The 22,835-nt window shown below is 45.3% G+C and overlaps 1 protein-coding gene across 2 annotated transcripts in view; it reads right to left on the reverse strand.

The window, feature by feature from the left end:
- The window catches only part of Ccdc149 (coiled-coil domain containing 149), a 92,444-nt gene extending 69,841 nt beyond the window's left edge, over positions 1 to 22,603 (reverse strand). Inside the window, exon 1 of one of the 2 annotated variants that reach the window (XM_055624004.1) lies at positions 22,451 to 22,603. In XM_055624004.1, the coding sequence (XP_055479979.1) occupies positions 22,451 to 22,498 (48 nt within the window). In that variant the 5' untranslated portion in view covers positions 22,499 to 22,603. The remainder of the gene's footprint in view (positions 1 to 22,450) is intronic. The other variant, XM_055624005.1, reaches the window with a different exon arrangement.
- Positions 22,604 to 22,835: the final 232 nt, after the last annotated feature.

Consider the following 22,835-nt stretch of genomic DNA (forward strand, 5'->3'; position numbering starts at 1 on the left):
GATAGATAGATAGATAGATAGATAGATAGATAGATAGATAGATAGATGATAGATAGATAGATGATAGATAGATAGATAGATGTAGATAGATGATAGATAGATGATAGATGTAGATAGATAGATGATAGATAGATAGATAGATAGATAGATAGATAGATAGATAGATAGATAGATGTAGATAGATAGGTAGATAGATGTAGATAGATAGATAGATAGGTAGATAGATGTAGATAGATAGATAGATAGATAGGTAGATAGATAGATGTAGATAGATAGATGATAGATAGATAGATAGATAGATAGATGTAGATAGATAGATAGATGTAGATAGATAGATAATAGATAGATAGATAGCTAGATAGATGTAGATAGATAGATGATAGATAGATAGATAGATAGATAGATAGATAGATAGATAGATAGATAGATAACGAAGGCCCTATCACTTCTGCTGGAAGGACTAAAGTGCCCCATTGAAAAATCTATCCATTTCTAACTTCTCAGACCTGCTCCCAATAGGACAAGCCAGAGGAGACCCATGGCTGTGTTTTCTATTTCAGAGAGGAAGTTTCCACTTCCTGAAAGAGCTGAGATATGGTCCCTTTAGGACTAGATCTGCCTCCCAGGCAGCTGTTGACAAAAAGAACCCAGAATGAACCAACATGTATGCATCATTCGTTGCTGCCAAGTTGTGTTCCGGGTGTGGAGAACACCACATGGCTTCATGGCCATCACCCATCCAAAAAGCACAGGGAGCTGCTCTTCAACCCAGTGCTTGTGTGTTTTTTCTCTCCTGTAGCTAGTACATATGGTTCTCATCACTTTGGAGCCTGGTAGCTACATAAGACACAGCTCTTTGCATGTGTCCGTCATTGATAAGCATCTCCATCCTAAAAGGGATGGACAAAGAAAGGAGGGGTTGGGGGCTGCAAAAGATTTGTTTTGAAGGAACCCAGAACACCAGCAAAACATTACAACTTGTCTAGGGCAAAAGTGAGATTTGGACGCAGGCCTGGCCCCAGGCTCTTGGACCACACTACCCCATCTCACTCACATAAAAGAGTCCACCTAAAATAAAGCTTTGAAAGTCTAACGCCACCAACCATTTTCCTTTGGTAGAGCTGAGGACCCAGCTGCCGATTTCCACCGGCTAAACAGGCGCAGGGCGCTTTAGCACCTGAGCCACATCCAACAACACACACACTGTATCATCACAGTAATCAAGAGAACTGTGTCCAAGCCACCGAACGAAAAAAAAACAGTCTCCCTCCTCAGGTTTGACAGCAAACTCCAACTTTCTGTCTCCTGCTGGGCTGATCAGTCCCATGAGCAGACCAGGGCCCTGAAGGCAGAGCCTGTGTGGGAACAGCCTCCGCCCCCATCCGCTCACACAGGCGCCAGGTGCACATCCTCTAAAGCAAGGAGGTGCTCCTTTCACAGCCTGCCCCACTACACGGGCATCCTCAGCCTCGAGATCCTTCAAATCAACCATGCAAATCCTTACCGCTTTAATTACCCAAGTAAGTAGAGCTCTTGCCACCATCTGCCAGGATTCTAACCAATCGTGATCCTTACAGTCGTTTTCTCTGGATGAGAACCTCATAGACATCCCTAAAGGGCCACTTGGGCCCTGAATTTCCGCCTACAGGATGAAGGTGTCCCCAGCCGCTGCCTGAGGCGGGGAGCTGTTCATTCCCTCGCTCTGCGCCCCACTCATCTCTTCCAGAGCGTTGCTAATTTGCTCTTGCGCTTCATCTTTTCACCGTGCTTATTTTCTTTCCACCATCTCCAGGCATGACTGATTAGGGAGAAATTTTCCTCAACACGAGCTGTCAGTTCACAACCAGCCCACAGCAAAAATTCAGGTGGAGACTCATTCTGGGATGCGGGGTGGGGATTCAAACCATGGGGGTTTTCAGGGGATAAGCTGAAGTGTAAAGACTTGTTATGAGGGAATCGATCTATTATTTCTCTGGCTGCTGACCATGCACATGGGTTGGTTATGTTAAGGGTCCCCGTGGGTGGCCTGAGACTATGGCTTTTCAGGAAGATGCAAAATCCTGACTTGCTACAAATCACCAGTGGAACTCAAACCAACACTAGGCACAATTTTGTTTTCCTCCACAGTCTGTGTGTCCCCCACCATCACCACCTTGGCCACTGCCATTAGTCAAAATGGCATTTAGATGTCAATCCTGCAAGTATAGTCTGAAGACCTGACACTTGACAAAAGCACTCCTGGCTCTGCATTCCGATGTCACTGAGGCAGGTAACATCAAGATTTGCACATTTCTCTATTAGCCAAGAAATGCAAAGTCATCAGGATCAGCACAGATAGAACTATCAAATAGATGGCTGATTCAGTGATCACACTGTAGCTAAAGGAGATTAAATGTGGAGGTGGAGAGATGTCAGGGGACACAGCAGTGGCAAATATAACAAATAAGGCCCTGGGCATGAGGGTCATAGCCATGGTTTCTAATCTCTACCCTTCAACCTTAGCTGAATACTCTCGGGGTTGAGGAAAGCATCTCCTGCTGATCTTCCATCTATAAAAAGGTCTTCCAGCTATAAAATGGGGACCATGATCATAGCAGCTTCATATGGCTGTGAGAGATGAAATGGGATTATAAAAACTGCTGTTTAGCCTAGTATATACCATCTGGCTATTTACTAAGAGGTGGTTGTCTTCTCCCCCTCCTCTCCTCCCCTCCCCCTCTATTGTTGTTGTCATCCTCTTTCTTTTTCAAAAGATGTATTTCATTTTTGTTTGTGTTTCTCTGTATGTGTCAGTGTGTTTTTATGTGTATGTGTGTCCTCAGAGGCCAGAAGAGGGTGGGTGCTCTGGAGCTGGAGTTATAAGGCTGTCCTACAGGACCAGTGTGGGTGCTGGGAACTGAAGTCTGGTCCTCGGGAAGAGCAGGAAGTGCTCTGAACAGCTGGTCCAGCTCTCTAGCCCTTCTCCAGCCCCTCTTCCCAGAACCAAAGACTGACTAATCAGCAGTCCTGGTTGCTGTCCACACGGTAGCAAGGTACAAAGACTAAGTTATTTTAAAATGAGGTGCTTGACCTAGAGCTGTTGTGACCATGACAGACAGGGTTCTGGCTGACAGACACACAGGCAATCATGTGGCCCTCACAATGAGGCCCTATGAACTAGATACTGTGATCAGTCAGTAAGTGTACAAAGTAGCAGGCAACAAGATGGAGGAAGAATTGTTCTCTGGAATTTCCTGGACAATTCCTTGAAGGGGGTGGCACTCTTTTCTTTCTGTTTCTCCTTCCTGCAGCACATTGGTCCATCAAATGGACCACACCTGTGCTGACCTGTACTTAAGAGAAAAGCAGTGATGCCTTCCTTCCTTACACAGGGCAGCAGCATGCACAGGTGACCGATGTTGAAGAGCTCTGGCACCCTGGGTGGGAGCATCAAGTGAGTAATTTGGTTCCTGCTAAAACTCCTATGTCGCCACAGACAGCAGACACTGGCTGTCCATGACACAAAAGTGTGGGAGTACTCTAGTGAGGTATTAAAAAGTGTTTAAATGCAAAATCATTTCCCTTCTGGTACCATAACGCAAAAGACGGAGAGATGCTGGCTCAGCAGTTAAAAGTGCTTGCTGCTCTTCCAGAAGACCCATGTTCAGGTACTAGCACCCACACTAGGCAACTCAAAACAACTGCAACTCCAGCTCCAGGGGATCTGACACTCTATTCTGGCCACTGAAAACACATACACAGATGCCCAAACTTACACACAAACAGAACTCAAATAAATTAAAAGCACACTTTCTAAACTTAAGAACTCAGTATAGTAGGCTGCCTACCTTACTCCCGCATCTTCATTGATGTATTTATTCACACATTTCCTGAGGCTTTGGCAGAGTGGGAAATGCAAGCTTCTGGATCAAAAAGGTCCCGGTTCAAATCCCAGCTCCTCCATTATGCACATGTCCCCCTTCTGTCCACTCACCTCTGTTATTGACAACTGTGGTGGACGCCATATGCCAATGGTAACTGCAGCTGCCTCTCATGACTACCGGAGTGATGGCACATAGGAGATGCATGTGCCATCACAGATGTCTCTTGCAGAAATTTCTTTTTTATTTTATGTTTTAAAAGAAATTTTGCTTGCTAATTTAAAAATTACTTTATGTATAAAGTGTTTAGCCTGACTGTATGTCTGTGCACCACTGGCATGTCTGGTGCTTATGGAGGCTGGCAGAGAGCACTCAGTTCCCTAGAACTGGAGTTACAGATGGTTCTAAGCCACCATATGTGTACTGGAAATTGAACCCAGGTCCTCTGGAAGAGCAGCAAGTACTCTTAACCTTTGCACCATCTTTCTAGCTCCCTCTTCTAGGAACTTCTGAGAAGTTGAAAATTGGGAAGAGCAAGCATCCTAGAACTTGCTCTTCTATAAGCACCATGACATGACTATTGTGCTAGGATATCAGATGCCCTTTCTGAATGGCATATACAACAGACAAGCACTGGCACCAGGATGTTCCACAGGACTTGGGTGTCCTTAGAGAGTGATCCATTCAAGGCATAAGCCAATGCCCTGCTTCCCCCCAAAAAAACTACATAGAGAAATCTCACCTCACCACCCCGGAAGCCTGAACCAGAGCCCCTGATGTCAAACACCAGGCCACTCGGTGGACAGTGGGAAACAGTGCAATATTTCTAAAACATAAGCTTAAAGTCTAACAAATTTATGGTTTATCAATACCATAGAATCCTGCACTACCATTATCAGTGACAGTGATAATGATGAGTTCATGGCACAGAATGATCTGATAGTAGCACTGAGTAAGGAAAAGAGCAAGTGATAAAAGTATCACGTGGTGACGAAACACGGAACAATGGTGGCCCCTAGGAGGTGTGAAGGAAGAGACTTGTTGAGTAAGAAGGGTATAGAGAACCTCTTAGAGAGCTTGGAACACTGCAGACTTTATCTAAGCATGGCTGTCAGAACTCAGTTCAAGAACTGAGTCTTGTGAGAATTTTGAGTGGTTGTGAGACAACCCCAAGAAAACAACCAAGAGTTTTGTGATGTAGAAAAGTGCAAACAGGCCCATCTCTATCACCCTGCACAAAATTAGAGTCCAGGTGGATAAAAAAAAACCTCAACATAAAACCAGACACACTAAATCTGTTGGAAGAAAAAGTGAGGAAGAGCCTTGAACTCATTGGCACAGGAGACAACTTCCTGAACAGAACACCAACAGCACAGGCTCTAAGAGCAACAATTAATAAATGGGACCTCATGAAACTTTCAGCTTCTGTAAAGCAAAGGACACTGTCAACAGAACAAAACAACAGCCTACAGACTGGGAAAAGAGCTTCACCAACCCTACATCTGACAGAGGGCTAATATCCAGAATATTAAACATCAACAAACCAAATAATCCAATTTAAAAATGGGGTACAGAGCTAAACAGAGAATTCTCAACAGAAGAATATAGAATGGCAGAGAAACACTTAAAGAAATGCTCAACGAACTTAGTCACCAGAAAAATGCAAATCAAAACAACTCTGAGATTCCATCTTACACTAATCAGAATGGCTAAGATAAAAAACTCAAGTGACAACATATGCTAGAGAGGATGTGGAAAAGGGGGAACACTCCTCCATTGCTGGTGGGAGTGCAAACTTGTACAACCACTTTGGAAATCAATCTTGTGCTTTCTCAGAAAGTTGGGAATAGAGCTTCCTCAAGACTCAGCTACACCACTTCTAGGTATATACCCAAATGATGCTCCACTATTCAACAAGGACATTTGTTCAACTATGTTCATAGCAACTTTATTTGTAATAGCCAGAATCTGGAAACAACCTAGATGGCCCTCAACCGAAGAATAGATACAGAAATTGTGGCACATTTACACAATGGAATACTACTCAGCAATTTAAAAACAAGGAAATCATGAAATTTGCAGGCAAATGGATGGAACTAGAAAAGATCATCCTGAGTGAGGTAACCCAGAACCAGAACAACATGCATGGTTTATACTCACTTATACATGGATATTAACCATATAACGTAAGATAACCATACCAAAATCTACAGACCTAAAAAAGCTAAACAACAAGGTCCCTCATTCAGAATGACAAATAGGACAGACACCAGAAGCAGTGGAAGAGAGGAAACAAGATGGGAGCCTACCATAGATGTCCTCTGAAAGACTCCACCCAACAGGGAATCAAAGTAGATTCAGAGACTCACAGCCAAACTTTAGGCAGAGCACAGGGAATCTTACGAAAGAAGGGGCGCAGGGCGGGGAGGGGGTGTAGGTAGAAGGACCCGGACGGGACAGGAGACCAACAAAGACAAAAATCTGGGCCCAGGGGGCCAGCAGAGATCGATGTACCAACCAAGGACCATGCATGGAAAGAACCTAGACCCCCCCCCCCCGCTCATATGTAGCCCATGTGGATCACTGAGGAAGGAAAGCAGCAGCTGTCTCTGACCTAACCTCTTTGATCAGTTCCCCCCAGTGACACAGCGTGACGCAGCCTTCCTAGGCCACAGAAGAAGAGGATCCAGGCCGTCTTGATGAGACTTGATAATAGGGACGGGTGGCAGGGGAGGATGACTCCCCCTTTCAGTGAACTAGAGGAGCAAGTAACGGGGGGGGGGAGAGGGAAGGAGGGGGGACCAGGAGGAGATGAGGATGTAATTGAATATATATAAAAAATTGGGATATAAAAAGTGAATAAATTGTTTAAAAAATTAAAAATTATTAAATAGTAAAAAAAAAAAAAGAAAAGAAAAAAGAAAAAGAAAAATGAAAGAAGAAAAGAGTTTTGTGACCTCAGTTTCTTCAAAACACAGACTTGTTCTTGGGAAGTGCTTTCGTGCTCCTTCCAGGTGTCGTGGATAGGAGTGAGTTTACCTCAGCTGCGGTTATTCATGTGCCTTTATGGAAAAACATGTTTTTGCCACGTGTGGATTGTCCTTGTAATTACATACTTTATCAGGTGACTCTCCTTAACCCTTAAAGGATAAACTGTCTCATGTTCTAGTCAAAGTTGGATATTGCATGAGACTCTAGTCCACCTAATTTTTAGTCTCCGCTCTCCTAGGTTCACACTGGTAAATAGAGTGGTAAACATATATGGCCACACGGATGCATACACATGTTAAAAAAATGCATTGATCTTCTCATGTAAAATGCGTGCTTTGACAACCTGCAGGTTACCTCTATATAGAAACAAAAATAAAACAGTGGATACTACCAACTCATTGTACATTAACAAAAACATGAGAAATGAGAGGTCACACATATGTTAACAGCAGTCAAGTCTGGGCAAATGAAAGATTTTTTTCACTTCTTCAACATATTTGTATTTTCTACATTTGAAGTGTACAGAAAATGTATATTACTCAATATTAAAGTTAAAACCCATTGTCACCTAAGCTATTTATCATGCCTATATAATATCTCTAGCCGCTCACTTTTCTTCTCAAATCCTTACTCATTCAAAAATCTAGGCCATCATGGCCAAGCCTTCCATTTTGCCTGAGGACACTCTGCCTGGCTAGGAAGAGGCAAACCCAAGGTGGGGAAGTAAACTCCTATTATTAGGTCATCCAGTATACCAGTCTCCAGCCCAGACCAGTAGAGAAGGTGTCTTGATGCCCCCTTTAGGTCGCAGTCACAACTACAGGGCTTCTGACCCCATTGTTGCTGTTTCTATGGAGCCCAGGCTGGAACCTTGAGCCAAATCCCAAACTCTTACATTTTAGCTCAAGTTTTGGAGGTTAGGCTTCCAGCACAAAGCCCTGTTTTCATGGGAAAACATGATATTTGAAGTTGACGTAAAGCTCTCAGTTCCCAGTTCTTGCTGAGTAACCACAAAAAAAGGGGGGGGGGCTCTGAAGTTCCAGATACTTCATAAACACTCAGAATTCCCATTTCTTCCTCTCTAAAATGCTGCCTGCTCAGTCTAATCACCAAGCTGGTTGTGCGGAGAATGTCCTTTTGGACTGTGCACCCTGACTATTGGCAAAGTACCTAGGACATGGTTAATGCCTTAAAATATCAGTTGAAGGAAAACAGATGCAAGGAATTACTCTGTTAATATTTTTGCATGATGAGAAAATGACCACAGTGACCGAAGCCATTGTGTGACTGGGGCTAAAGAGACACCTCAAGTATTAGAAGCACTTGCTGCTTTCCTAGAGGCCCCAAGTTCAATCCCCAGTAATCATATTAAGTGGCTCATAACCATCCGTAAGTCCAGCTCCAGGGGATCTGATACCCACTGGTGTGTGGGAATATACACACACACTCACACTCACAAATGGAAAACAGAAAATAAAATAAATATTTTTTAAAGAACAAAACTAAAGGGTCAAGTGTGAGTGGTAAATGATCTTTGGAGCAAGCTAATTGCAGTCAAGAGCAAAAAAAGAGCCTGATGAACACTCAGAGGCTGGACAGATCCCATTATAAAAATAGTTCTCTGTAACCAAATGACTTCCCACCCACAGCCTCTGCCTGCCTTTTCCTAGCCATATCTCTGATACAGTAAAACTCCAGCATAGAAAGAATGAAGGGGCAACATGGGGAGGAAGGAAGTGTGATACAGTAAACCCATAAATCCCGAGAGCTTATTAAAAGGTGATTTGACTTACTGCCTCTGAGAGATCACAATCTATCCCTTGAAAGTCCAAAGCTCTGTGGGATTAAAAACGGATAGAAAAATACTTGAAGAAAAAAAAAAAAAAAAACAAGACGATCGTGTTGTTCTCATAAAAAAATATGTGCTTATTTTGATTCAGTAGTTTTTCAATTCAAGTGTTAACGACAAACCATTCAGATTGTCATCTCATCTGAATTTGTCCACTTCGGATGGGACTCTGTGAGGGGTCAACCAAGGATCAGCCTTGTCCTCACCTGGGGCAACTCCAAACTGAAGTCAAGGCAAAAACAATCCCAGCCTAAGCCCCCACAGGGACATTTGGCCAGAGCAAGTTTGGCTAAATGGATGCTTTGGGATGGAGGCAGGAAGACACCTTTAGTGGTAGTGCAAGGGACTGATGGCTGAGCTTTGAAATGCAAGTAAGGAAAAGGTGTGCACAAGAGTTCTGGGCAGAGGGCAGAGCCTGCGGAAAGGTCAGATGTGGGAAACCAGTTTTCACACACAACTGGAAGTGGTTCTGTCAGGAGTGCTAGATGTATCAAAAGAGAAATGCAAGGTGGAGCTGGTCCATTTGGATGAAAGAAAAAGTGCCTAAATGTCAGCAAAGTTTGAGCCAAAGTTGCGGAGTTGTGGGGGCTCATTGAACAAGGAAAAGTTATGGTCAAAGTTCTACTTATGGGCCCTTGAGCTAGCAGTTGTGGCTGGGATAGAAAGGTGGAAGAGACTTGGATGCAGGAAGGCTGTTGACATGTTTAAAACAATCCTGGAAGAAGAGTTACTGTTACTTCTCTGAGAACAAGCACGGGGTGTCTTTTTCCTAAACACAAAACTTGACTTTACTCTGCTAAGCAGGAAATCAGAATGGCTGACTCAAGATGTACTCAAGACCAGAAGGGGGTTGAAGTGGAGGGGGACAGAACAATGTGGGCTTGGGATGAGATCATGCCCTGGGACAACGACGAGGGCATGAAGCTGGAAGTTAACAGGCTCTTGGAAAAGGTCATAGACTAGAAGTTGCCTAGAATGGACAGGCAAGCACACTGCAAGGTCCAGAAAACCTGAGAAGGAAGAGAGAAAGGAAAGGTTACAGGCTGACCCCATCATGCATATCAGGCTGGAGCCAATTATAAAGCAAATTGGAACTGGCTAGAAAAGGGGGAGTCCCCCACCCCACCCAGCCACCTCCAATATTGCCTTCATCGCAGATTTGCAGACGGCAGAGCAAGCAGCACCTCAATCTGTGCCCCATCAGCACGAGTTTTCAATGGCATGGTGTTGACAGCTGCAGCTGACGCATCACCTCTGTTTGCAGAGGCATCTCCGATGCCCTGGGGAAGGATTTTTCTACAGCCTGACAAGGATAAGCACTCTATAAGGGAGAGGAGCTTGAAAACACACTCCTACACATCCTTTCACTTTGTCCTCTTTCCTGAGAGGCACCAGGCAGGTACTCTTCATCTTTATAGAATTCCAGAGAAAGTGAAGTGTCCAAGACATGAAATTTACCCAAATCCAGGTGGCAACCAAGCAGTACTCTTGATGATTTAGGTGAGCATAGCAGCCTGAAGCAGGAAGCTGGCTAGGACAGTGGTATGCACTAGAGCCATTTGGTAGATTCAAAGGGACTCAAAATACATGTGAGCAAGGCTCAGGTACAGGAACAGATGGGCTCCTGTGTCTGCTTAGCCCCATTAGCCTTTGACCCCATCAGCCATGCCTGGCAGACCAGTCATGTCCTAAGGCAGAATGTTCTGCTCAAATGACAGATCACTCTATGATTGACCTCCAGAGTGAAGGCCACACTCACCACCCTGGTACCTTCCCTACTACTGACAGGACACTCATTGTCTAGATGTCCCTACCTGAAGCCAGATGAGCTGAGATGGCACAAACAAGGCCTTCGTTCTGTTTTCTCTGTCTCCCTTCCCTCTGCCTAGAGCATCCTTCCCTGTATCCCCACATGACAGTTAATACTGTCAACTTGGCAGGCTCTAGAATCACTTGGATAACAGGTAAGGATTATTCAGCATAGGTTAGCCCCTGGGGTAATTATCCTTTGAGGGATAATCTAGACTATGTTAATTCTCTAAAAGCAGAAAGACCCACCCAAAAGGAGGACAGCACCATTCCCTGTGTGTGTGTACCCTAGACTGGAGAAGAAGGGGAAGATAGCTCAACAGGGGGACTCATCTCTGTTTCCTGCCTGTGGGTGCAATGCGACCAGCTGCCTCAAGCTCCTGCCTCTTTGACTTCCCCACATGATGTTCTATACACTGAAACTGTGAGCATTTACTTGGGGCTGTCTTACAGTTTCAAAGGTTTAGTCCATTATCATAATGGCAGGAAGCATGACAGCATGCAGGCAGGTACTGGAGCAGTAGGTATGAGCTACATCCCAATTGTAGACAGAGAGAGACAGAGACAGAGAGACAGAGACAAAGACAGGCAGGCAGGCAGGCAGACCCTGGATTTGGCATGGTCTTCTGGAGCCTCAAAGCCCAGTCCTAGTGACACACTTCCTCCAACAAAGCCATAACTTTTAATCCTTTTCAAATAGTGCCACTCCTTGGTGACTAAGCATTCAAATATATACACCTATGCAGGCAGTTCTTATTCAAACCACCACAGGAGGGAATGCTTTTTCAGCCTAGTAAGAAGAAACAAGAAAGGCTCTGACCAGGGAAGATGCAAAAGTTGTACACCAATGAGGCCAGCATGAAAGGAGGAAGGAGTCAAAATGTATGCACAATCTATTTGGCTGAAGCAGCCAATTTATAAAGCAAGCAAGCTAGATGAGGTGCCAAAACCAAATAATGGGGAACTACTGAAGGTTTCCAAGTAAGAGAAAATTGATAAAAACCTGCTTCATGTTTTGTTTTTAAAGTGGCTTAACTGTTCTATACAGACTATAGACTGGCTTGAAGAAGATCTGATATCCAAGCAAAATGAGAATGTCTGTTGCAATAACATAGATGAGATAAGGGAAACAGATTAAATGAGGTGACCTGAAGTAGGAAAAAAATCAACCAAAGGTTTGTGTGTTAATCAGCCTTTCATTCCCATGACAAAATGCCTGACATAAACAACTTAAAAGGAAGAAGTGTTCTTAGTTTCACTGTGTGTGAAACTTAGTTTCACAGTAGCCACTGTGTGGCTACTGGGCCCATTACTTTCAGGCCTGGGCTTCACGGTGCTTCAAGGTAGAAGCACCATGCAGGAGGAGCATGCCAGAGTGCAGCTGCTCACTTTATAGCAGCCAGGAAGCAGAGAAGGAAGAGGAACAGTCTGGGGCCAGGCACACCCTTCCAATGCATCCATCTAGTGGCTTACTTCCTCCGAGTGAGTCATTAGTTTTCATCACTTCTCAATAACACACCAAATTATAAACCCAACCGTGCATTCATTCATTCATTCACTGATTATGTTGGAGCCTTCATGACCCAACCTCCTGTCGGTGATGAGGCACACCAGCTGGGTCATCAAATTCTTCATAAGTGATTCTTGGGTGGACGACACTCCCTATCCAAACCTGAGAGCCATTTAATCCCAGCTTGTAGTGCCATTTTGTCTAAGGCCCCCAAGATAGGAGAAGAGGTGCCCAAAGTGGCAGTGCGTAGCAATTTCTTCCAAATGGAAACAGTCCTTCCTACAGGGAGGTAGAAAGCTGAGGAAAATTCACAAGGCTGGGGGAAATCCAAGAAGTCTAGGAGACTCAAGATCTCAGAATATGACTAGACTCAAAAGGCCCCTCTTTGCCATTCTATGACTGGTGGAGAACTGCTAGGAAAGAGAAGACTTTTCAGTGGGGCTGCCTGCAAGATGGACAGGGAGTACCATGGATATGGACTTCTGTGAACTGTCTTCCTGCTCAGGTGGGCTTTTGGATAAAACAGGTGCTTTTGTGTCACCCACGCTCTTGTAAGTAACCCCAGAAAACCCATTGTATCGCCAAGCTAGAATGGGATCTTTTCTTTGGCCTACCAACAATGCCCTATATGGCTGGGTAGACAATTGCACAAGTCTCCCCATGTGGTCATGCAACAGCCCCAGTTTGGTGTGATTGGTGGGAAAGAGGCTGAGTAAGGAACATCATTCACTCTGGTCATTTTCATTCAGAGAGCTGGCCGCAATCCTCTTCTGATCTTCAGCCAATGTATTTTATTCAGTGTGAAACTTGGTTAATTTTTCAACATAATAAGAGTAAGAAAGTGTCAAATTTAGAAGTACATATGTGAATTTCTCCGTATAGGAGAGAACATGAATCCTATTAGTTAAAAATAGCAGTTGTGCTCAATTCCCCCCACATGCTAATTTTAATAAACTTACTCTGAAATTAGCCTGCCACTACAAAGATAGCTGCTCATCAGACGCATTCCCAGTGAGCACTCAGCTCTCCTCACAAGAGTTCAAGAACTCCCAGCAAGCTGAACAATGCAAAGTTCAAAATAGAACACGTACTCTCTTCTTCCCAAGCTCTGTTTCCCCCACCTCCTGTCACTCCCAGTACCGTGATGCTCAAGCAACCTATCAAAAGCATCATCATTCCACTCCATCTGCCCCATCCAGTTTGCTGTGACTCCTGCAGGGCTCTCCCTCCGAGGTGTTTCTCATCACCACGGTGTTCAGTGTCTACTAATTCTGTGCTTCCTTTGCTCTTCATTCTTTCAGGAATTGACCCGTCCATAGAGTCTATCCTTATGATTATGCTTCCTAACAATGGACAAACCTGGTACTAAGTGTTCAGGTTACAAATTAAAAACTTAAGAGTTATTTAATCCCAAGAAGTTCAAAGCTTTTTGGGTCCATTAGGGAGGCAGACATTTACAGAATACTTAGGACTCATTGTTGTAATGTACTTTACATTGGTAAATTGCTGTGTAGTGTTCAAGCTCACTGAGAAGCTGAGTCTGGAAAGGGTGTGCGCGCACACGCACACGCACACGCACACACACACACACACACACACACACACACACACACACACACACACTCTAGACCCAAGCACATTTATATCACGTGTCTTCTGAAACCCTGGGTCAGACTTGCTCCCAGCTCTGTATCAGAAAGAAGGGAAAACAGGGAGATGCTAAAACATCATGTACTTGAGCACAGCTAGAAACTAGTAACTGCAGTTACTAGTGTTTATTCCATAGCACAAAACGGACTGCTGTCCACCTATGGGGAGGGTGAAGAGGACCCTCCACCCGAGACTCCTGATTGGGAATTCCAGCTGATTGCCCCAGCTTCCCCAGTCCACCCTCGTATGTTTAATGATGTCATCTCCATCTGCTGCTATTTGTTCTTTCCCTTGGAGGCCTAGCTGAGAGGGACACTCTGCTTGGCTGGGCATGCTGGAAGGGCCACTCCAACTGGCTGCCTCAGTGAGACTTGCCCCATTATTTTCTGCTGGATGCTTGTAAGCTCCGGGTTTGATGGTGTCCCTTTTGTTTGCGCTCTCAACTGTGCTACTCCAGTCGAGTCTGCCAAATGTTGTAAACCGCTGACTTAATATTTGCTATCCGATACTTCTCTCTATCTGCTAATTGCCCTTGGTTCTTCCACTTTTACTTACTGTATACTTAATAAACTCACTCATTCAAAACCAGAAGCCTGGCTATTGTAGACCTTTCTCCAACTAAAAATGTCGCTGTTGGCAGAAAAGATCAGATAGAGTAGCTCACCCTCACCTGTCTCTCCCGGGTTCCTGGGAGTCTCCACACTGTTTTATACATTCCCACTTCCTGGCACCATGCCCTGCAGATGACTGAAGCTCTGTGACAAGTGAGTTCAGTGGAAACAAACCTACTCCAACCATTTTTCTTCAAGCTGGACTTTAGCTGAACAAGCTCTGTTCCAGCTACACCAGGACACACCCTGCTGTCTGGCCTCTGAATCCGTTTGTCACCTGATCTGCCCTGATGTCTAACTGCAATGCATGCTACCTCCCAACCAATAGTTTCTTCTCCTTCTTGGAATGTTTCCTCTCAGAGCAAACACCAGCTCAGGCTCACGTCCATCTCTGCTCAGGATATTCTTTGCCCTCTTTAACTAAAGCAGTGGTTGTCAAGCTGTGGGTTGTGACTCCCTTTGGGGAGTGAGTGACCTTTTTATAGGGGTCACATGAGATCATCAGAAAACACAGATATCAACATTGTGATTTATAACAGTAGCAAAATTAGTTATGCAGTGTACATAAAAAATAATACATAAAAAATACCACAACATGGTAGAACTGTATTAAAGGGTCTTAGCATTAGAAGGCAGAGAACTACTGAACTAAAGGAAAGGGATCCTATTCATATTCCACTTCCACTAAGTCTGCTCCTCTGCCCAGCTCACATACTATTTTATATAGTTCTTTTATTAAATAAAAATATCAGGGGGCTGGAGAGATGGCTCAGAGGTTAAGAGCACTGGCAGGTCTTCCACAGGTTCTGAGTTCAATTCCCAGCAGCCACATGGGGGCTCACAACCATCCGTAATGAGATCTGGTGCCCTCTTCTAATGCGTAAGCACAGGTGCAGGCAGAACAATGTATAGATAATAAAAAATATCAGCTAATGGGAGTTAATGCTTCAAAATATCAACAAGATAGGCCTGTGTTCCCGTGTCACCTGTGTTCCCGTGTCACCTCCATGTCTCTGCCCTGTTTCTCCCTGAGTATGTCTCTTTTAAACAAGTCAGACATTCTGACTTTCTGTCCCAGTAAAGGGGAAGACCAGCAAAATCCAGGCAACAAAGTCATGGCCTTTTCCATTTTTAAACACCTTGCCCTCGTGATGCCAAAGCATAAATGGCTACCAAAATTCCCCAAAGATAAGAAAGTATGTCCTACATCAAGGGTAGGGCAGAATCCGGGATGCAAAAGAGGATTTGGTCCTTAATCTCTTAGAAGGAATGTTGAGCCTAGCCTGATGAGTGTTGGGGAGAAGGAGTGAAGATTGGGGAGGGAGCATGCATGGCTAGTTTAGATGCAACCTGTTGGGTTTAAGACTTAAAAGATCCAGAGTAAGGCTATCAATAGCAATGGCTTTCTTGAGTATCCACGCCTCCTCTTTAAAAGAAATACATTCACTGTAGTATTTATTTATAATTTGCATGAGAAACCACCTTCTTAAAGTTTGAACTTCTACAAAGTTTAGTAAACTTATAGTCACTCCCATATGAGACCCCCTTAATCAAGACATAGGATATGTCCATCAAACCAGAAAGTTTCCCCAAGTTCCTCTTTTCACATCACTCACTACAAAGCTCTGGCAAACCACAGGGTTTTCTATCCCTTTACTTTTGACTTTTCAAAGATGTCTTTATTCTTTGGTCTCAATAATAACCATCACTGGGTGGGTATTCATGTCCCAGCCATCAACTGCACACACTAAAAAAGTATGGGTTTTATGTTCAACTAAACCTTAATAAAAGTATGTTTAGAGGATATATAAAGGGCTAGAGAGATGGCTCACTGGTTAAGAGCATTTGCTGCACAGATGAGGAACTGAGTTCACATCCTCAGTACCCACATAAATAGGCAGCTGTTGATGAGACATGTGTGGAACCCCAACACTGATTTCAGCGAATGTGGGGAGAAGCCAAGAAGATCCCTGAGGCTTGTTGGCTGCCAGCCTAGTTCTAGGGTCAGTAAGAGACCCTGTCTCAGGGGAATATGGCCAATAATGATAGAGCAGGACTAGCCTCTGGGTATGCACAAGCACACACACACACACTCACATCACACACATATACACTAACAAACATGCACACACACATACACTAACACACACACACACACACACACACACACACACGTTTTCAGAAGTGACTTTCACAGTCTGTTCCTTCCAGCAATGGAGACTTCTGACTCTGCATCCTGTTATTTCTGTATTTGTTTGCTATTTTTCCACTCTAATAGGAGTGTTGTGGTTTCTCCCTGTGGTTCCAATTTCCATTTCCCTGGTGACTGATGATGCTGAGCATCTGTGCAGGTGTTTACTTGCCACTCCTCGCTCTTCTTCAGAGCGGCAGCAACTTAACTTTGCCCATTTGGAGAACTGCATTGCTTATTTTCTTATTTAGTTGTAAAAATTGTTTATATATTCTGGATATGAGATTGTGTTCTACACATATCTTCTCTCAATCCATGGTTTATTTTGCATTTATCAAGCAGTCTTTCATAGGCAAATAATTTTTAATTTTGATAAAATTTAATGTGTTTACCTCTTTCTTTGACGATTTTTCTTTCCATGTCCATAGATACACTCTACCTTTTAGTAGAATATTCCCAAATACACATTGGGTATATCTAGTTAAATATTTTCTTTTCTTTCTAATCTTTCAATCAATGGTGGCCAAGTGATAATGCCCAAACCAATGGATTGTGACCTGAAATGATACAACACATTCTCCACCCATCCCTCACTCAAAGAAAGCCCCTGCTCTGGACTCCCTGTGCCCTATCCTTCTTTCCCTTCCTCAGACAGGGATATAAAAGTAACAGCATCTGGGTTCAGCCACCCAGCTCATGGCCATGCCCTAAATCATAGCAGAGCAACAAGATGGAAGGAGCCTGGGTTCTGAACGGATTCACAGAGCAGCGTTTAGGCCCACCTGGATTGCATCAGTATAACATGAAAGACACATTGATATCTATCTTACTTAAAATATTACATTTAGAGGGTAGGTGTATTGGATTTTAACAGATATAGAAAGATTTAGAAAGTGAAGTTCCTCAGATCCAAGTTTGGTGTTCATCAAAGTTGGAGTCTTAGAGCTTATGCTTATTTTTTTTTTCTAAATTCACCTGACAAGCACAAGGTTCAGGACAAGTAGGCATCAGTATGTTTCATCTTCACAACACCTAAGGTAGCCAAGCATGTGCACAACTTTAATCCCAGCACTCAGAAAACAGAGTGGCTCTCTATGAGTTTAAGGTCAGCCTAGGGTACATAGAAAGTTCCAGGATAGACACACACAAAAAGAGAGAGTATTTTTATTGTCTTCTTAAAGGCAAGGGAAAGAAAATAGGAGGCTCAAAGGAGTTGCATGGAAACTCTTCTTTCCCTTGCCTAGTCCCCCAGTTTTATTTGGGGATCATTTTGATCTGTCCTCAGTCCATGAGGCCTTAATAGAGCTCTGTGCCCAAATCCAGACCTAAAACCATCAGATCACTACACTGCTAAGCAATTGCTACATGATAAGAGGGTGACCTCTAACGGGGTTTGAAAGCCAGGTATGATGACTCATGTTTATAGTCCCAACATTTGGGGGGAGGGGGGCAAAAGAATCACCATGCCTTCAAAGCCAAACTGAGGTAGAGGAGAGAAAGAGAGAGAGAGAGAGAGAGAGAGAGAGAGAGAGAGAAGTTAAGTGTCCTAGAGTTTTATGGGACATTAGACAAGTATTTTGACTTCCTCTCTGGACTTGAACTTAAGAGGATGGGAGGCTGACTAAACCCAGGAAATAAGCAGGCCCAAATACGGAGGGGGGAATCTTTTGTGTGTCAAATCCAGCACCGCAAAAAAAAAAAAAAAAAAAAAAAAAGCCCACCTAATCACAGAGGTACTGGACATATTAGGCAGGACTTGCCATAACACTGCCGCACACCAAGTATAGCACACCAACAGAAATCAACTCTCTCATAGTCCTGGAGAATAGAATCCCAAATCAAGGTGTCAACAGATTTGTGTTCCCCAATATATCTCTAAGCCAAGGTCCATTATCGCCTTGACTAACTTCCAGTGACAGCTGACAAGCCTTAGTATTTCTCCACTTGACATAACTCCAAATTTTTCCTAGCTCACCAACTGGCCATCGTTCCCCTGTGTCTTCACCATATCCTATTTCTGTGTACCTCTACGTCCATATGTCCCTCTCCTTACAAGAACATTAGGCACTGCTAGAGTTACATGGGTTACAGTCCATGCAGTAGAAATACATACTGACTTTGTGATGTCTGCACAGACTCTACTTCAAAATAAAGTCATGCTCGTGGGTACAGAGGGGCACAGCACAGCATCTGTCAATAAAATTCCTTCTGAGTTTAACCAAGGTTTTGATCATCTGCTCCAAGCAAGAGGCAGAGAGTCCAGGCTTGTCCCTAAGTATCTTGATATCTTTAGAGTCTAAGTCAACACTGAAACTAAGAGTTTTCATCTGAAAGTTTAAACTAAAACTGAACCTTCAGCTTAACTGACCAAATTAACCAACCAAATTTGAATCAGTGATTAGGCTAAGAGCTGATCATCAGCCTGACTGTATTGAGGACCACTGGGAAGGTTGGAGGGAGCACTCGTGTGGCCATCTGTGTGGGCATTTCCAGAGAAGAATAGTGGGAGGGAGAAGATCCACCTTGAATCTGGGCAGAACCATCCCATACCAGGGGCCTGGACTAATAAAAGGGGAAAGGGGGGAGACACCCAGCAAGAGGCCTGAGTTCTCTTCTCTTTGGTTCTTTAGCCACTAAGACATGAACTGCTTTACCATGTCCTCTCTAACATAATGACTGAATTCTCTGAAAGCATGAGTCAAAATAAACCCTTACTCCTTAAAGTTATCTTTGTCAAATCAGTCACAGAGACAGAAAAGTGGCTAATACAAGTCGTGGGTTAGATGTGCGGCTGCTTTTGTGGTTTCTCTAAGGCTGGAAGCTCACCCCATGTGGCAATGAGAGGACTTGGCACCTCCCTGGCCACTGGATGTCTAGCTCTAAGCACCAGCCATGACTCCTTCATTCACACAGAGTATTTAAGTCAGGGCTGTCACCGCTGTCTACACTACAACGGGGGAAATAAGCCTGATCTCTGTTGGCTCATTTCAAATGAAAACCGATGTCCAAACCAGTGCAGGAAACCAACTGAAAGACAGCCTAGGGCTCAAAGCAGGAAGGGAAATGGCATAGGGACCCAGGTGGGACAGACACCAGGACTTCTGAAGAGAGATGGTGTTCTCTTACAGAGCTCATTTGGTCCTGGTCCAACCTGCTTCCTCTAGGTGCCCACATCTCTTGGTAATGCCACCAGCCATACTTCACTGAATTCAACTTAGCTAGGTACCTGGCCAGGTCCAAACATAGAGAACCCTTCTGGCTAAGTAAGTGGAAAGGTAGTTTCCTCGGCAGCTTGGATTTTTAAGAAAGGCAGGTGTGGGGACGCATACACCTCTCATCTCTTTCCAGCAGTAGATGGATTTGTGGCTGATGTGACAAAATGACATAAAATAATAAAAACTTCCTCTTCCAGTGAGGGAGGCCATGTGTCCAGAATCAGTGTGCCAGAGGCCACTCCTCGGCTTACGGCTGCACTTCTCTAATTGCTGGCAGTTTTCATATGCTTCTTCTCTAAGTATCTGCCCCCCTACAGCTTTCTCCCCAGGTCTCTCTGTGTCCCGAGCCTCTCTCTCTCTCTCCTTTCTGTAATGAAGACACTAGTCATCAGATTAAGGGCCTACCCTAAATGTAAGATACTCTCGCTGCAAGATTCTCAACTTCACAATATCTACAAAAACCTGACTTCCAAATAAAATCATATGAACAGTTATGAGGAGCTAAAACTCATACATATCTGTGGGTGTTTGGGGAACAAAATTACATCCACTTCAGTAAATTGGAGACCCAGAATTTATCCTTTCATGGGCATCCAAAATGACTCTGATCTGTAGGACTTATCTTGAGAAAGCTGGTCCATTTGCTTCAGACTCAAATATGGATTAGATATGGTCCCCTGCCTTGGAAGACATAACATTTAATGAGAGATTTAGAAAGACCCTATAAAGCACTGGCTTGTGATGTCTGCAAGGTCCCAAGGCCAGACAGCTCAGGCTTCAAGTCATGTTTCCTCCAGTTTCAGGCTGTGGGGCTTAGAGCATGTTCCTCGGCCTGCCTGAGCCTTGATTCCCACACTGTTTAAGAAGCGATTCCTACATAAATTGTTGTCGAATGAGGCTCAATACCTAAGGAAAATATGGCTTTCTGTACAATAACTGACATGAAGGGCACAGTCAAGAGACATTAGCTACTCCTACGGCAGAAAGCAGATCCTGTTCCTGCTCGCACTATAGGTCTTTAGTACACATCTGTGAAAAGCAAACCCCGTTACTCTACAGCACATGGCCCACGGTACCTATGAGTGCATACAAAATTATGAACTTAACCTAAAACTGAACATTTTGAGCATTTTTACAACACAATTGATGGTCATTGCATGCTGTAACATCGCGACACCTTTTAAAAGGCCCATTTCAGGACCTGTGGGCTGATTCAGCGAACATTTATCGATTACCTTCTGTATACGGAGCTCAAAGTGTAGGCATTGGAGAGCCAACTTAAAAACATAGTCCAGCTAGAATACCACCACCGTGCAATGGGTCAGTGCAAAATAAGCACCTGCCACTGGGAGACACCCTCCAGGGACACCTGGTACACTCCCTTTCTCAGGATGTTTTATTGTTTATTGAGTGGCTCTCTTCCCAGACTACACCAGCACACCTCATGGCAGGAGGTGGCCAGAAGTGTCTTCTGGATCGGTGACCATTGGATTCTAAGCACGGAATAGTATGACTAACTTCTTGTTTACTGTTTGTTAGTTTGTTTGTTTGTTTGGGGGGAGATGGAGGTCTTACATAGAGCTTTGAACTCACTATGTAGCAGAGGATGGCCTTGAACTCCTGATCCTAAACCTATACCTCCTCTACCTACACCAAGTGCTGGGATCATAGGTGTGATACCCCGGCCAGATGCTTGCGGTAGATGTGTGTTGAGAGTACAAGTCAAGCACCTGGCCGTGGGGGTCACACCTATGCTCTAAGTGAGACACCCCCCCCCCGCCTCCTTTACTGTTAAGGATGATTCTAGATGAGCACAGACACCGGATTCTGGGTGGATCTATCCGTTGACATAAAGCCTGACAGATGGAGTAGATAGAGATGGGCTGAGACAGAATGGGTCATCCGCCCTGCTGAAGGTTCCGACTTCCCAGTGCTAGACCAATGCTCAACGGAACTAAATGAGGGCATAGGCTCTCTAAGGGGTGGCGTTGGCCCTGCACACGCTGGGTGGTAAGTGGCTAGACAATGGATGGTGGAGGTGAGTGGTAATTGCTTGGGGAAAGGAGACTTCACCGTCTCTGTTACCGGGAGAAGCCAGCAGCCTGTCCAGAGCCAACAAACTCTGGGTGGATTAAAGGAGGAGGCAGCCGGAGAGTCTGAAAGCTTACTCCGGGGAGTGTTTCTAGCACAGGAGAGGGTGTGGTGTCCTCTATTTCCTCCGGTCAAATCACCTCTGTGCCTGTCTCGTTTTCCTTTGGGAAGTGGACGGCTCCACTACCTCACACACAGCAGGTGCAAGAAACAGGAACTGAATGAACGGGGTAAGTGAACGTAGGAACCAACCGTTGCAAGGATGCCAAACTTTTTCACCCAAACCACTGCTCCAAGTCATGCCACCTGCCCAGTAGTTGCCCAAGGGCCCGGATGGTCCCCGAGGCGTCACCTTTTCGGCACCAGGAATCATCCAATCGCTTGCCTCCAAAACAGTGGTGACTAGGCAGGCAGGTGGGGCTTGGCTCCTTCCCCTCCCGGATCCCAGGGCTTCTCGGTCTCTCCAATCCTAGGCCAAACACTGGCGGGCGAGAGGCCCCTCCCCACCGCCCGGCACCAGATGGTGCGGGAGACCGCGGCGCCCCCGCAGGCCCGACAGTGCGGGATGGACCGCGCGCCCACAGACCCTGCGGCGGCCACCTGCTCCCCGGCCTCGCGGGCTGGCGGACCCGCCGCAGCGGCTCCGGAGGCCGGCCCAGAGCCCCGGCCTCACCTCGCTCACCAGCCCCTGCCAGTCGCTCTCGGTGCGGTCGCCGTCCATGTCTCTTCCCGCGTGCGCCGGCGGTCTGCACGGACGCCTCCCTTCTCCTCCCGCGGCTCCCGGAGCCGCCGCCGCCACCCCGGCCCCGCGCAGCCCCTAGAGGGCCGGGCGCCTCCGAGCCTCCGCGCCGCCGCCTCCCGCGGCCGCCCGCGCCGCTGCCTCCACGTCAGCCTCCGCGGAGGAAAGGGAGGAGGAGCTGGGCCCCAACCATTGCCCTGTAGCAGCCTAGGGCCGGCGCCGGCGACGGCGCCCCGCGGACCCCAGGCCACCGGCTGCGTGTTCTAGGGGAGGAAGCCCGCACACAACCCCAGACCTGATCGTCCCAGGCCTGCGGTGA

The sequence above is a fragment of the Psammomys obesus genome, unplaced genomic scaffold (genome assembly GCF_907164565.1).
Source record: "Psammomys obesus unplaced genomic scaffold, mPsaObe1.curated_primary_1811, whole genome shotgun sequence".
Classification (NCBI taxonomy): domain Eukaryota; kingdom Metazoa; phylum Chordata; class Mammalia; order Rodentia; family Muridae; genus Psammomys; species Psammomys obesus.